General features: G+C 42.1%; 1 protein-coding gene across 4 annotated transcripts; it reads right to left on the bottom strand.

Annotated features, from left to right (window-relative positions):
* Positions 1-890: 890 nt before the first annotated feature.
* On the bottom strand, positions 891-13299 carry elavl3 (ELAV like neuron-specific RNA binding protein 3). Of its 4 annotated transcripts, none has more exons than XM_041062744.1 (7): positions 13291-13299; positions 6160-6376; positions 5965-6068; positions 3626-3779; positions 3255-3483; positions 2016-2054; positions 891-1239 (listed from the first exon to the last, which is right to left on the bottom strand). In XM_041062744.1, the coding sequence occupies exons 1-7, from the start codon at positions 13297-13299 to the stop codon at positions 891-893; spliced, it is 1101 nt and encodes a 366-aa protein (XP_040918678.1). The 4 variants fall into 4 exon arrangements, with proteins under 4 accessions (XP_040918678.1, XP_040918680.1, XP_040918681.1 ...); XM_041062746.1 differs by having other exon boundaries at positions 891-1218; XM_041062747.1 differs by lacking the exon at positions 2016-2054 and having other exon boundaries at positions 891-1218; positions 3255-3480.
* Positions 13300-16454: the final 3155 nt, after the last annotated feature.

Here is a 16454-nt window from a genome sequence, read left to right as displayed (position 1 = left end):
CACAGGTGACGATTGTGTTGTTCGGTGTGAGACTGTGAGGGAAAGAGTGATTCTGATGGCCTTCGGACTACTCTTTTCTGTGACCAGTATTCATATTCATTTGTTAACCTAAATCATATTGGGTCTGAGCTAATAAGCTCACATAGGGTAGAGAAACTGCCTTTACGCTAGGCACCACCTAATGCAGGTCAGGAAACAGTAGTCAAAGTTTCTAGAAAATGCTTACATACTCGGCTATTATAACCACCTTAAATATTGAATATATAGTTATATTTTAATAGACGTATATAAGAGAACACTGTTTTTTAATTTCATTTTCTTTGATCTAAAAAAATCGCTGATTCAAAATGCCCAAGTGTAAAAAAGTGACTACATCCTCTCCAGCAAGATAGTGGGAGAGATGGTGGGGTAAGAGTTTGGGTAAATTGCACATATTCGTTCATTTAAATTTTTGATCGTTTTGTTCATCAGTTGTCATTATTTGCCTGAATTCAATCAAAGCACTCAGTACACATTCTCTGTCACATTCGTTAGACTGTCTCCTAAATAGATAGCTCTTGCCCCTACCCCACAAACCAGCTACGTACCCCTTCTAATTCAATCCAGGCAAATACAGGGAAGGACTAGCATGTCGTGTAAAGAGAAAAGAAAAACTCCACTAGTGTGTTTGTTTGAAACTCTGACGTGTGTATGCTTGCGTATGGATATGTTTGGTTATGTGTGTGCGTGCATGTGTTTATCTGCATGTCTGTGTTTGTAATAATATATTATGAATTTGTGTCAGAATGTGTCAGAGAGAGACTCAGTCCAGGCCCATGTAGAGTGATGGCACAGGGAGCTCAGGATGCTCTCCCTGCAGGCTGAAGGAGCTGGTGCCAGCAGCCTCTCTCTCAGGCCTTGTGTTGCTTGCTGGTCTTGAAGGAAACCTGCAGCACGCGGTCACCCAGGCGGTAGCCATTAAGACTAGCAATGGCCATAGCGGCTTCATCGTAGTTGGTCATGGTGACAAAGCCAAAGCCCTTACATTTGTTGGTGGTGAAGTCACGGATGACCTTGACATTGGTGACAGCGCCGAAAGGCCCAAAGAGCTGCCACAGGACGCTCTCGTCCGCCTCGGGGGACAGGTTGTACACAAAGATGCACCAGCCGGCTCCAGTTGGACCAGTAAGGTTGACCCCGGCCAGGCTGGTCATGCTGTCAATGGTGATGGGTGAGAATCTGGGGAAGAGAGTAGGAGAGCTACCATGGGTGTCATTCTGAAGTTCCACACAGTATTCACTGCTCTATACTGTATCTTATGGGCATTTATCTGTGAGAAATGATAAAGCTTGTAGTCGGGTATGGAGTCGAGGGACCCCATTTCCATCCCCTCTGCTGTACAGCAAGTAGATAAATACGTGGGCACCACAGTGGCTCCAAACTACACGTTTTCATACAAAATGACACTGTGTGCCCTGAGACACAGACACCCACACAATCAGCATATTCTCTCATTTTCTCTGCTGACCAAAGCCTCTGGAAGAATTAAACACATGAATCACAATGTTCAACAGAAATCACAGTATTGAACAAAACACAGAAACCTAGAGAGGGATGAAAAGCAAATTGGAATCAAATCATACAAAAACTGGAGCAAACAGAGGAGACGCAAACGGAATCTGGTATGTCCATGCTGGTGAAAAAAAGGGGACATTAAAGCAACTGAAACTGACAATGTTAGTTCATAAATAAATACATATAAATTATTTCTATTAATTAAAACAAACGAACAAAAAGGTTAAACAAAGCCATGCCAGAATACCCTGCTGTTAGAAGGCTGCATCATTGCTTATAGCAATTACAGATGGTATTTTGTTGTCTGGGCTGCTTCTGTGACATGGTTTAATGGGCAGTGGGTATTATGAATTATGGCCATCATATCTAATTTCGAGAAGTCAGCAGGTGGTATTCCGGGCACTTTGTTTGAGGTTTTATTTTGGCATGGATGCTTTTGAAAGTACACCTTTGGCATTTACCTCTTGACTCCGTAGCTGGCGTTTAGTAAATTGTCGAGTCTGCAACGCAAGAGGGAGAATGAAGGGGATGCAGAAGTTAGTTATGAGATCTACAAGGAAGGGGGGCTGTCAGTTAACATGTAGCTCCTTCACCAGCTGGCCTCCAGAGGGCATCCTTCACTGCACCGCAGTTCCAAACCATCCAACCACACACCGATGGCTTGTCAAATAGTCCAGAATATGCGCCTCAGCTGGTATTTATTGTTATATGTGAGTTTGGTTGTTTAAGCTGAAAAATACGTTCCCCTTTAATAGTTCAAATGTGAGATAAATAAATCCTATGACCTAGGCCATTTCACATTTACCGAGTCAAAAGATATTATGTACACGTGGGCATTTCAACCTCAGAGGATACCTACAGTTGTTTGTGAGGTTCCATTAAAATATTTCTTACTGGAAGCCTTCAATTTTCAAAGCTTTCGAAACTTTATTAATAATTACATGTGTAGATGTGGCTAAACTTTGACAGTTTGAATGAAGATGATGCCATAATGCCTATGAAGTATAGGCAACACTTAAAGGTAAAGTATGATTCTTCTTACACCAAAATTTATTTAGCTTTAGTTTGGTATCGTACTTGATAAAATCTGGTCTCTTACATTGGTTTTGAGCTGTTATTTGGATCTGGTCCCTTTCCAAGTGAAGGGATCACGCTGCAGTTTAAAAGAAAGTCAGAGAAAAAGAGTGAGAAGGAGGGACAATGCCACATTGCCATTTCCTTCTTTACTATGAAGTAATAATACTGCTAAAAGGAACATTTTAATAATAAGTGTTAATAGTGACAGAAAATGTTTAGTTTTTTTTTCCTCTGGAATGTTTTCGACCATACAGTTTTCCTTATTATAGAATTAGGCCACATTTGCTGTTGTTGGGTTGTGCCACTTCATCTGGTGAACTCTTCTTGAACGTAGCCACTGAAGAATATTTACTCTTAGCTATTCACTGGTGTAGCTGAGGCCTGATAATTGCCTGATAACAAAAAACTTGGCTTTGACTATTGACTCAGAAAAGATAGTCCATGTGATACTGTAAAACAGTGAAATGTTGACACACTTGACATTTAAAATTTGTAGGATATTGAGTTTGCTTAAGCAAAGCAACAGAGCAGGATGACCTGTGACTTGGTCTTGAAACAGTATCTTTTTATAGACTACTTCTTGGTTAGTGATGAACACTCTGAGGTTGGTAAAGGTTCAGTACCTGAAACGCTGAGTCTGGTGGTGCAGGGGTCCCGTGTAGCGGCGGGCAGCAGTCTGATACAGCTGAGTCAGTAAGGCCTGGCCTGTCTTCTGGCTGGGGTTGTTGGCAAACTTGACAGTGATGGGCTCAGCAGCACCCAAAGGCTTTTGTCCATTCAGACCTTTGATGGCCTCCTCTGCTTCATTTCGCTTGTCAAACCGGATGAAGCCCACTCCTCGTGATATGCCTGCTCCGAATAAGAAAACAGACCAATGTTACTACCTTGGCATCAACTACAGTTGCTGCCTACAAGTGTCGTTGGCCTGACAGGGCTAGATAGAGTTTATCCAGATAAACTGAGTGTCAGCATGAGAAGTGAAATAAGGCTATACCTGTAACTTGGTCCACTAGGATGCGGGATGTGATGATACGACCGTATTGGGAGAACAGCTGTTCCATGTCTTTCTGGCTCATGGTCTTGGGGAGTCCACTCACATAAAGGTTGGCATCACGAATAGAAGCCGAACTTGGCCGGGCATATGATACCTATAATACCCCAATAAAATAAATCAGTAAGAGCATTTTATTAATATTCCTCCCAAATCAGATCTTTCTCAGAGGGCTTCAATCACAGGAGAACAAAGACTTCAAGTTAAGGAACATGCAAGAAAGACCTGATCTAAGTGGACTGAGTTCCCAGCGAGTTGCCCAACAGATAGTCTTTATTTTGACTCCCACTGATTTCTCATTGTTCGCCATCTCCGCAGACCCAACTCTCTCTTTGTTATCTGTGGACTTAATCAGTGCCTTTAAGCCACACTAAGCCACAATGAGACTGTCACAGACACACAGAGATGGCTGTGACCATTACCCAAACTTATACCAGTCACCAGTTAACAAGCCCAAGTGTCAGCTTTGATTTGCACTGAAAAACATCAGCCTGAGTCGATATATTTTCCTGAATTCACCAGTGACTTAATTAGTGCACAGCCATTTTTGGTGCGTCTGTGTTTATATCCCTTATGGTTTTCTTTTGGTCTACTTTCAGGGCATTTTAGCTCTAGTACTGCTGAGAAATATCAGATTGATTGTAAAAGGCGTACACATATTCTTGTTATTGTGTATATGGGGGCATGTGAGCACATGTGTGGTAGATAGTCCACTTCAGTGCTTTGTTGGGAGTGCTGTGTTTGTGTGTGATGGAGAGACAGAGTGAGTGTTGTCTGAGATAGGCTGAGCTGCCCTCCCTGTCCTGCCTCCTTCCTTTGTCTCTATCCTCTGGGGGAGAACAGCTCCACTGGCAAACAGCAAACAATGTAAGTGCATCACAAGACTTGCAGGATCCTTGACAACTTATAAACACACTGCTCACACATATACACACATTGTTTATATGCATATGTATTTGTGTGATTAATATAAATTAATATGATGAGTATAAATTTTACTACTTTTTTTAGGGATGGTTGTGGTGTTAAAATTGTGTTCACGGTTTTCTTTGTGCCTGTGCACAAAGAAAGCTTATTACATGTGTATTATCTTTCAAATGAATACAGGTGTTCTGATTTCATCCATCAGTATTAAGCACCAGTGTAATTGTGTACACAGACAGACTGTATGAGCAGGAGGGTTGTGTGGTGCAGTGATTAGGGTGTTCTGGACGAGTCAGGGGGGAGTTGCTGTGTTCAGGGAGCAGAGGCTGCCCTATAATTAACCCTCTCCCTGTCGCTCCCACAGTACAGATGGTGCCTGAAGCCCATATGGCCTCTAATCCTGTCATTGGCATTCTGCTCTCCGAGCTACCCCCTACCCTTCTATCCCTGACAGCCTCACCCCTCTCTCTTGAAGCTCCCTGCAAAATCAAAAAGATAAAACTATGGTATTGACCACAGGAGTTATTTTTAAATTTTAGAGTAGCAGTTTAGCAGTTAATAATAGACAGGGCGATCTATGTATAGATACATCAAATAATTAATGAATGTCATAACATAACATAGCAATATATTATAATAATTGGCATGACAATTTTGGCACTCTTGCTACATGGTTGTTCCAGAGTAAAAATAATTTATTTTGTATTTGAAAGCTTATGTACAACACAGTACAATGTGAATCTGTTCTTCCAAAAAAGTAACCAAATCCAGTAGTCGCCTTTGCCTGCTTATAACTCATTGTTTGATCAGTCATAAGTCAGAATTAGCGTCCCTATTCATGGACAGCTGTTGGAAGATCACCTGCTCTCCTCTCTCAGAGATTTGATTTTTCAATCCTGCAGTTTGTCTTGATCTTTGATCTACTTTGATCAGGTTGGGGGGATGGAAGGAAGTAGTGTTTGCCCCCCTCTTTCCCTCATCTGATTTCGGGACAAAGAAGCCCCCTAATTAGCCTAGATTGGAGGCAGATGGGGTAACCTGGACTGACCCTTGTGCACCACAGTCAGGCTTCCTAATTACATTTCCATCACAATAACCTCTGCATGCTGTCCGCCCCTTGCTTTCTGACCTCCATGCTCTCCTTCTCTTTTCACCCTTTCTCTCACTTCCTTTGTTCTAGCCACCGCTCCCTTCTGCCTCCTCCTCCCCATTTTCCTCCCCTCCCTCTGTCACGTCTGTCACCACCTCTCTCAGCAACCCCCCTTGACAAAATCTCCACTTCCTCTCTTTTTGTCTAGCACACCATCAAGAATCCAAAAATGAAGAATGAATGTTACAGAGATTAGAGGTCTGCTCACCTTGATTGTTTTAGTTTGTAGTTTTAGACCATTGAGTGTGTTGATGGCCTTGTCTGCATCATTTGGATCCACGTAGTTTACAAATCCATATCCCAAACTCTGGCCTGGAAACAAAGAAAGAGGCACGGTGATGTCAAACATTATCAAAACCAGCTGAAGCTCTAATATTTTTTCAATGTGGACAAACTGTTGTACCTGTTATCTTGTCTCTAACTAGCTTGCAGGACTCAATCTCTCCAATGCTACCAAACAAACTTTTGAACTCTTCCTGGGTCATGTTCTGAGGCAGATAGTTGACGATCAGGTTGGTTTTGCTGTCGTCCGTGGAGCCGTTGGTGCTGATGACTGGACCGTTTGGCAGACTGGTTCCGCTTGGACCGTTGGACACCTGGGTTTCCATGGTGCTGATTATCTGCTGAGGAAGAGGGTGGAGTTAGATTCATAATTCACAACAACATACAAAAGGACACAGTAGTGCTATAGCCATATAGAGGGGTATCTACTATTTGACATTCTATACATACACAAAAATAAGCTATACACACAACCACGCACACAGACCGTCCACTTTGTCAGTGTCAGAAGGAAAGGTCAGGAATCAGCATTGCTAAAATAGAGATGAATATGAGGTCTGATTTACCATCTCCCCTCCCCCGCTTTCACCCCATCTTTCCTCCCCTCACTCTCTCTCCCTGCCTCTGGTCCTGCAGATGTCACAGTCCCTTTTTCCTTACTCCTCCCCTCCCCCTACTCTCTTCCAGGGTCAAACACCATTACATCATTACACAGGGATGGATAATAGTGATGGTGGTATGTGAGGCTGGCAAGAGGCTGGGGGAGTCAGTGGTGGCAGGGGCTGAGATGACGGACAAAGGGAAGAGTGACAGTGAGAGTTAAATGGATTTAGTGGTACTCTAAGTGAAGAATATCATGGTTTGGTAGAAAAATAAGTTAGGAATTATATGTTTGCTCTGCTGACTTTGTTAAGGCTTCTTTGTGGTCAACTGACTTTTATTTTTGTAAGTAGAGTAAGGGGGTGGGTTAGTGCACAGTATAGTATTTGTCTCTTGTGGTGCTCTGGAGTACACCACGTTGCTTGATCTGATCCACAGGGGATTCTCAAGGAACATTTGTGTGGTCAGGAACAAAAGTTCCTGCTCCACTTTCCCTTTCCCTTTCCTCAAACTCAGCACTTACTTCTCTGTCTCTGAATCCTGGAAAATCATTGCAAATTCTGTTTTATTGTTAACGTAAACAAAGAACAAAAAATCTCAAGTTAAAGTAGTGTCATTCCTTAGTGTGATGTTGATTCCATATAGCTGTAGCTATTTGTTCTGCTGTTTCAATTGGATGAAAATAAATAATATGTCTTACGGGTATTTCCTTAAAACCTACAACAGTTTTGGGCTTACTATCAATTATTTCTGAATTATTTTTATGTTCAATCATCATCAGATTAAATATTTGACTTATTTCACTGGTCAAAGTAAATAAGTGCGCATGTTTAGAGTTTTGTTCTTCTTGTTGACTCATGCAACCAAAGTAATCCTCTGTAACATTAATGCACATGTGCATTTGCCATGCATGTTTACTGTTGGAACAATGGTGCTTTTCAGTACCTGCATTACTTTTCACCATCAGCACTGTAAAGTCTAGATAAACAGTTTAAATGTGTACTTCAAATTGTGGGTTTCAGCTGTTGCAGATCTCTAACTGATGGGTGTTATGTATGTCAATAGGGCTAAATGAATCTTCTCTAAACTCTTGGGGTCTTACAATGTAGTCCAACGCAACAAAGGAACTTAATTAATGAGTCTTCTGTATTATTTCAAATTCATATTCAGGGAATTTCCTGACTTGATGGAGAAATACATGTGTCACCTAACCACATAAGAATTATTTCTAAAAGAAATATTTACCTGGCAATTAACCCCTATGGCTTTCTGGATTATATTATCTAAAAATGCATAGCCAGCTTTATTTTAATGCCCAAAGACGGTTTGAATGTTTTATGCTCCCTTAAGTATTTTTCTTTATTGGTAACCTAAAATGATCACTGACACAGATGGGTACTTTTTCAGGATGTGAATCTCATGCAAAGTGGAAATGTGGGCTTCACTGTTTTAATCACATAGCTAAATAATTAGCTTAATTTATTCAGTTATATTTTCTAATCTGTGTGCCATGTTTTCTCTCTCCATTTCAGGCATCCAAGAATGGGTCTGTCTAACCTGCCTTTTTCCCTTCGTCTATGTAACCTGCTGTCTTTGAGCTTCACCTCCACTCAGGTTGCCCAGGTAACAGCCCCTCAAAGACTGCATTGTTTCTAATGGCTGAATGGCTTTCTTACTTTAAGCTCAGTGTGGGTTTGTGTCTGGGCTTATTAGGAGCAGATATACAGGTCAGGCATTTTTCATCCATGTATTAATATTAATTATGACAGAAGCAGGGAATATCAGTGAGTCAAATTGATGATGACAAGGGTTAAGAGACAGCCTAAAAATAAAACACTTCAAACACACATCTACACACAAAGGGAAGATGACATGGAATAGCAGTCTGTCATATAAAGAGTTTTATGCACAGCTAAAAGGCCAGCTGAATGTAATTTTGTGCTTTTATAAATGATGATACAAGTAACACGTGTTGACAGAGAAGGTGAAATAAAGCTGCTGTGCTATCTTTATTGTAATATTGACCTAGTACTTTGTGGGATGGGAGGCATCTGACTATTAGAAATATGAGCAAGTGAATGTGTCCCAAATATGACAAAAGCATTTTGTAGGAAAATGAAAACACATATTAGGGCCAACTGAAATAAGCCTCAGCATGGCAGAACACACATCCCCAGTGAACAGTGTGAAATTATATAATTCACAGACCCACTGAGTAAGGGCTGGACACTGAGATTTGCTGACACAAATAGCAACTAAGATTTCTTTTATTCAGAAATAGAGAGAAACAACATGCTTTGAAGTTATTTGAAACAAAAAGAAAACATGAAAACCACAGAGGATTGTTTCATCTTTAGGCCATCATATTTTATATAACAAGAAAAATCTAATGGTCTAGGGTTTGGTTTTCAAAAACCTAATGACTATAATATAAAGAGACAGTAAGTCATTGTGAGGCTGTAGGAAGACCAACAATTGCACGAATAACCACAATATGCCCAGTATAGATCTACTTCAGCTATAGGCTCCAGACATTTTCAACTACTGAAAAATGTTTACTCCAGGAGTACTTTGTAACCCTGACGTCCAGGGTGTAAATATGGTCCGGGTGTTTTGTTGCGTATTATTGCTCCTTAGCATATTTCCGGTTAACTATCTAATAAGGATGAAAAGGCACCACAAAAACTAGCTTTTAAAAATCTTCTTTTAAAGATTCCAGTTGTTAGGGTAGCACTGTGTGTCCCACACTGCTTTCTTCTATTTTGGGGTTCTGTGAGATCTCCCTTAATATTTAATGTACTGCATCAGCATCGCCTACACATGGTCCCAGACTCGCACGCAAACAAGAGCCCTGCCTCCCCTGCCAAACACATGAACCCAGACTTGCACGCAAACAAGAGCCCTGCCTCCACTGCCAAGCACATGTACCACCTACACTGTACACTATTAAATTACAAAACACAGAAGCATTACATGACTAAATGTAAATGCAGCCGGTGTTCTCTTGTCTTCTGATGCTTATAAACTGCTTTCCCAATTCATTTCTGTGCCAAATGCTACATGTTACAGTGCACTATAGAATCAACAGAAAATGGATTTGTATATCGGTGCAACATAACATGAGAGAAAAGGATGTGGTCACCATCTGTATTTTGTTTTTGCCATGCAGTCCCAGCAAAGAAGATTAAGTGTTTGGTAATTATAAGCTTAGCACAGAAGTAAATTCACTTGCTGTATGTGTGTTCTGTGCATTTTAGTTTTCTTTGTGTAGTAAATCTAATCATTAATCAAAGTACACAGTAAAAAAAAAAAGAGACATTTTTTTAAATTCAGCAATGATGACAAGGATTTTTCCTTTTGATATATAACCTTGTCTCTAGTCCACATTATAAAGATTTTTTTTTCTTCTTTTTTTCTGGAAGGCATGAATCAAAACTGAATGCTAGGCTGAAGTGTAAATGAGCCTTCTAAATAACACAGATTACAGGATTATCCCAAACAAAGGGCATTAGCCACACTCTCTACAGCTTAAGGGATCATGGTGGCAGCTGTAAAACAACAGGACGACAGGAGTCACAGCTCATGTCAGCCATGCACTGAGGCTCCCTTCTATTCTCCGCTCCGCAGACTAAAAATAAAAAGATTTCTGAACGATTTCAGCTCTCTGAGTATGGGCTGCTTTGATAAGATGGGAGCAGACAACGTCAAAGGCTCGGGGAGACAAATCTGTCTTGCAAGTCCTTGTAGCATGCGGAGCGCTATCCAGCGTGCTGAAAAAGGGAGTGGCTTTCGGACGGTCTCATTTGAGGCCACAGAGGCCCGTGGATTCAGCAAAGACCACCGAGTCCTTTTATTCTACATTTAGACGAATTTAAAAACGTTTTAATTCGAGTTATTGAGAAGAAGAATAAGGAAAAAAACACATTTACGGTTATTTAAATATGGCACACGCATAACAGAATCCCTCGAATTTTGCCCCTGTCTTTTTTATTTAGACCTTTTTAAAAGGCAAGACTTGTGGGCTCTGCAGGCATTCATGAACCGGAGCGCCTTTTTGCTGAATAAACGTATTGAAACGACCAAACAAAAGAGCCACCCGTTCCTCCTCTTCTCTCTCACAGAGGCTATGGCAGCACTATGAATATTAATGTAAACAGTGGCGCTTTGTGTTGTGGCCAGAGGCTGCAGGACTCTCCGGGAACAATGGCTGTTACAGTTGCCAGCTCTAAGTCAAAAACGCCAGGATAGGTCAAATTAAAAAAATAAAATAAAATAAATCAGCGGTCTTAGATGTTTATCTGTTGGTGTGGATGACTTCATCATAGTCTCGTATAGTTGTAATTCAAAAGCTGGGTAAACTGGCTTTAACTCGGCGAGCCCTAACCGTGTCAGAGAAAATAATGTTTTTCCATAACCATCATAAAAATTATCGATCGATATTTAACGCCAGTTTTATGTACCCTCTAAATTATGCGATCAATACTTGTTTCCTAAAAAGATTATTGTAAGGAAAAAGTGGTCCAGGAGATTAATTTTGCTGTCTGAGAGATTGAAGATGCACCCCCTCCTCTCTCTCCTTTATCCCTTCAGGCTTTATATTTGTTGCTGATAATTATATGAAGTCATGGGCAACAGGAGGCAAATCGCCGCTTACATAATTGCATTTAACGTCTCATACAAGTTAGACAGGTAATGTCTCACCTGTAAAAAATATAACGTAACTTAAACCTTTCAATCATTGCATTTTGAGTAGTATAAAATCCCCTGTAACCTTTTAAATCACCTGCCCAAATGATTTACGTTTTAAACCTACATAGGCCCAGCAGTTTTTCCTTGACATCAAACAACTGTTCAGACTGGTTTACAGTAATGGCCTCGGCTGTCCTTGTCCTTGAATTGTGTAAGTGCCTTGGAAAGGTTATCTGACTCAACGCTTTTATTTGCTTGGCACTGCGGTACAGGCATGGAGGACTGCGGACCATGTGGAGGAGAGATACAGCCTCTGTCGGTGTGACACTGTCTAGGCCTGCAAGGGACAATAGGTAATGTACAGCAAAGGGAAAATGAAACTGGAGCTGGAGATGTGTCAAGTGGATAGTTCGAGTCTCACAGATGATGAAACAACGTGCTGTCCACATCCATTTTGGCCAATTTTTCGAACTAATATTCTGGCCACTTTAAATTCAGTGAAATGAGATCTTAGAGTTATTCATGGTCCTATATTTCGAGGACCAACTCAATCTCTCACATCCTGTTCTTTCTCTGGGTTAAATAATTTGTGTGCCTACTATTATTAGTCACAGACTGAGTATGTTTAACATTTAATCATATGTAGATATAATTCCAATTCCAATTTATATAATTTCAAAATTCCATAAAATTAAAGAAATAAAATAGTACAATTAAGTGAAACATTTTTGCATATTTCACTTTATTAAGCAGGGTCTTTTTTATCACCTGCCTGTATTTTTAGGGTTGGACCTCGAGCAGTCTCCACGCCGATTCCCGGTTTATTATTTATCCTGGCTTGTATAATTTAAAGTAAATGTGTCTGCTCTTAATTGGTCTACTTAAACTACGTGCTGTCAGCCGTACAGAGCATGTCTAGGGGTAAAGCGGAGTAGGCCGTTTGACGCTCCAAGGCCCTCGTTTGGTCCTCAAGTCCGGCAGAGACACGCCCAATCCGGCCGTTGGCACAGTGCAAAGCTAATTTATCACTGCTCACATCTCCTTTTATCCGACAAGCGCAATGCAAGCATGGCCATCTTGTACGTATGCGATGTGATACTTGGAGGAAATGCGCTTAAAATGGAGATGTCCGTGCGCGTCCTTAGTGTCGCGGCCTCGGAGATTTCCAGCCCATTTACTCGGTTGCATCGCAACGAGAACCCTGAGGAATTTGGACTTTGTCTGATTCAATGCAAACCAATGGATGCGTAATCTCCCTCCTCCCCCTCCCCCTCCCGGAGTGACTCGACCCTTTTTTCTTTGCCGTGCTGGATGGGCCCTCAGCCTCCGAGGCATCATGTTTTGTCTCAGAAACCCGTCTCCAGCATCCTTGTGCTGCACCAGGCAAAGAAAGCAAGTCCTCCCCCCACTGAACCGAGCGCCTCGCTGCTTTTCCGTCACTGTAATCCTGCGGAATTCCTAAATCTTAACTCCCGCATCATTAAGGCAATATATTCACAGCTACGGTATTTAAGCAGTCGGAGTGGTTGTGATACTAAAACGTAAAGCCCGTGCTATCTAAAATGGCAGGATAAAGACTTTATCCATGGCTGAGGATGACTGCAGGCTGGAGCGCAGCCGGCATGGCGCATCACTCAGGATGAGGTTGCTAATTGCCACTATCGATCGTTAATCTTATCATAATAATATGGCATTGCATATTGGACAGAAACACTGGACACTAATCCCAAAGCTCCTGTATGTTTTGGCATGTGTGCATAGCCATGGAGCTTTGTTTGAAATTTATATGAATGTCCACTAAGGGTATATCAATAGGAAGGATGTGAAATAAATCTGTGTGTGGCTATATCACATGTGTACATGTGGTTAACAACAAATCCAACACAAAATGACTGACATACAATGTGAGCATGCTGCTACAACATCCCCTTCACAAATGTAAAAGAAATAGAGTCATACGTACAGTAACCATTCTTGACGTACAATGAAAGAAATCTAGGTCCTTCTTTGCACTGGTCTTGAAGCTGAAGGCTGAGTCTTTATGTGCTCTTCGGCCTTTAAATTATATGGCCCTTCTGTCAGGAGTCCAAATTAAAAGAAAAAAAAAGAAAAAAAGGAAAAAAATACAATCTTCGTCAGGGGATCTCAGCCCTCTGAGATTGTAGGTGTCCTCTATAGGATGAAAATGAGGAGAAAGGGGTTTTCTACTGGATGATGATGAGGGAGAGCGTTCTCTCCGAGTGGCGTGGGCGATGGTTCAGAAAAAAAGAGAAGCAGTGATCCTCAGCAGGGTGTGTCCAGGGGAGGGTGTTCTGGTTCTGCTGTTTTTGTGTGTAATTCCCTGCTCCTCTCGCAGTCTCCTTCTGTGCCTCTGCTGCAATGTTCTTCTTTTATGCGTCCTCCTGGCTGGCAGAGCGCGCTGCTGATTGGCTAATTGTGCAGGGAGGGTACTACATGGCAGCCATTGCAATGCGCTCCTCTCCCATTATCCCCTTCAGGAGAGATCACCAAGAGCCCCCCCCCCCCCACCCGTCCCCTTCCCTTTTCCATCCCTGCCCTTCCATCTCTCCACTCCCTCCTTCTCTCTGCCCTTCCTTTCTTCCTGCCCCCCTCTTCACACACACACATGCAGAGCGGAGTGAATAGGGCTCCACCTGCACTTTCAGAACAGATGGGTGCAGCAGAAGACAGCGGACTTGTCTTTCTCATTCCCCACACTTTGCACTCACTTCTCCCTTAGCACAGCCCCTTCCTTTCTCTCTCATTTTCCATTTAGGCCTGTTTGAAACCACAGAAAACAACTTCACTCCTTAGGCCTTTGTCTTTGAGAATAAAAGCGATTTCGAGTGTAGATCAGCAGACTTTCTCGGTCCACGTTCTCGGCTGATAATCACAAAATTACATTAGTGGGAAATGAAGAAACAATATATGCAATAAATTGGTGTGAATTGTGACTAAAAACAAAGCACTAAATCAACAATACAACTGCTGAATGGATGATTTCTGGACCTCTCATATGTAAGGCAGATGGCTAGCTATAGGGTCAGGTGCAGACATGAGAATAACAAATTAGATGCCTCCTGAATTAATTTATGACCATTCACTGAAAAGTTGAGAAAGATGCAATTGTAGCTCTGATCAGGCTGTGCTGAGTGATTTCCTTTCCTTGTTGAACAGAGATGTGGTCACCAGTGTCTTTTTTTTTTCACCTTACTTTACGACATCCCAGTATCCTCTTCCTGAGGAGTTCTGGTCCCTCTCTGCCCACCTCCTGCTGCTCCCTCCTGTGTCCCTAGCTGTGTGGTGAGTGCTCACTGAGACATGCTGTTTGGGCTCATCTATAATGCATCCCCTGCCCCGGGACATCATGTGTGACAAATGACCTATTTCTGTGCAGACCCCCATAGGGCCTTGACCTGGGGGGAGGTGGGACTGCGTGCAAGTGTGCGTAAATCAGAGTATGTTTGTTTATTTCTCTATGTGTATGTCTGGGGTTGCTGTTCACGCAAGGAAGTGAGATGCTGAAGAAGGGCTGTATAGGATTAAAGCCTCCTGTGTGTTTTTCATGTGTTGATGAGTGGACAAGTGGTGCTGGTGTGCGCCCTCCTCCAACAACAAAGAGTTACTCTGCTCTGCGCTCCCTAACTGACCTTGAGGAGTCCTCAGATGTCTCTGGGTATAAGGAGTGATGGTGTGAGGGAGGAAATTGTTTGCATTACTGACACTGGTCACTTTGCCGCTGATGGATGTTAGTCTATAATCAGATGAAGATGTTGTACAGGACACAAAAGTCACTAATTTCCTCATTCCGTATGTATCTTGTCGTGTCTCCCACCTTCCAGTCTCCTACTTCCCAATCACTCCTGTATACCCCCTCTTCTTTTCTGTCATTGTCTTGCAGCTCTCTTCTAGTCAGATTCTGAACATGGGCCCTGTCTGATATTTTACATAATTGCCTTACATAAGTAGCGAGCTCGACTCAGAGCTTGGATGATATTAGTGGAGATGAATATTGCATGAGGAAAGCACTCGTTAAGCGTTAATAAGAGGATAGAGATGGAGCCCCACTGTCAGTCTGTCTTAACCCCGCCCCCACCGTTCTGTCAAGCAGTGACTCAACTCAGCCTGGATGCGTTGGAGCCTTTGAGTCAGTTTGTTAGAGAGGGAGGAAGAGTGTGTCTGTGTGCATGCACACGTGTGTGTGTGTGTATGTTTCTGCCGGTGTGTATGGACGTCTGAGAAGAGATGGTGAGATTCGGTCATTAGGTGCTTGTGTTTTTTCCGTCTTTGTTTGCTGGATAAAAGCGGCTCTTGTAACACAAAGGCACCCAGGTCCGTCAACTGACTGCAGCCCCACTTACAGTTCACACTTAATGTGAATAAATGGGCTTAATTGTGGCCCCTCATTAGAGCCCTGGTTAGATGCACGGCAGCTGAATCCTCCCTGTGGGTAAGAGGGTATTTGAAGCGCCTATTGCACAATACTGAATCAAAGGATCAAGCATTGGTTTTGCTTAAAAGCCTCTTTGTTATTCTACTTATTATTTTCTTATTGTTAAGGGTTCCTCCACTAGTGGTGATTAGGAGTCTTGTTGCAGTGGTCCTTTTCTCTTGGCATATCGTGGAATGCTCCTTGGTGCCAGAGGGATGAACTGTGAGCTGTGTTCATCAGCCCACAGAGGAAACATACTAAACACTGCTACCTGCACAATTATCCTGGAAAACATATTAAAGGGAACATATAAGTGCACACATTTTTCATAGCCTTCCTTATTTTAACTGTCCAATTTTATCTATAAAGTGCTTCCATAAAATCCATATGCCAGCAGTGTGTGAATTTCTAATTTATTATGTATTTGAACTCTAGGCTAGTATAACTATAATGACACAAAACCTTGAAAATTGCAAAAACCCTTCAGGTCTGAATTCCTTAGCCTCATCTCTATTATTCTTGTAGTCTCACATCAAAATGAATGCCTGTTGCCGTTGCCCTGCGGTAAGGTAGTGGCCTGTGAGTATGTGAGAGAGAGAGAGAAGGAGAGAGGGGGAGAGAGAGGGAGAGTGAGAGAGTGACACTATGACACTATGACAATGTATCTGGGGGATGGGTAGGATGATTCAGCCTCA

The sequence above is a fragment of the Toxotes jaculatrix genome, chromosome 18 (genome assembly GCF_017976425.1).
Source record: "Toxotes jaculatrix isolate fToxJac2 chromosome 18, fToxJac2.pri, whole genome shotgun sequence".
NCBI classification, from domain to species: Eukaryota; Metazoa; Chordata; class Actinopteri; family Toxotidae; genus Toxotes; species Toxotes jaculatrix.
The sequence above is the reverse complement of the archived record's forward strand: the minus strand, read 5'-3'. Positions and strand labels throughout refer to the sequence as shown.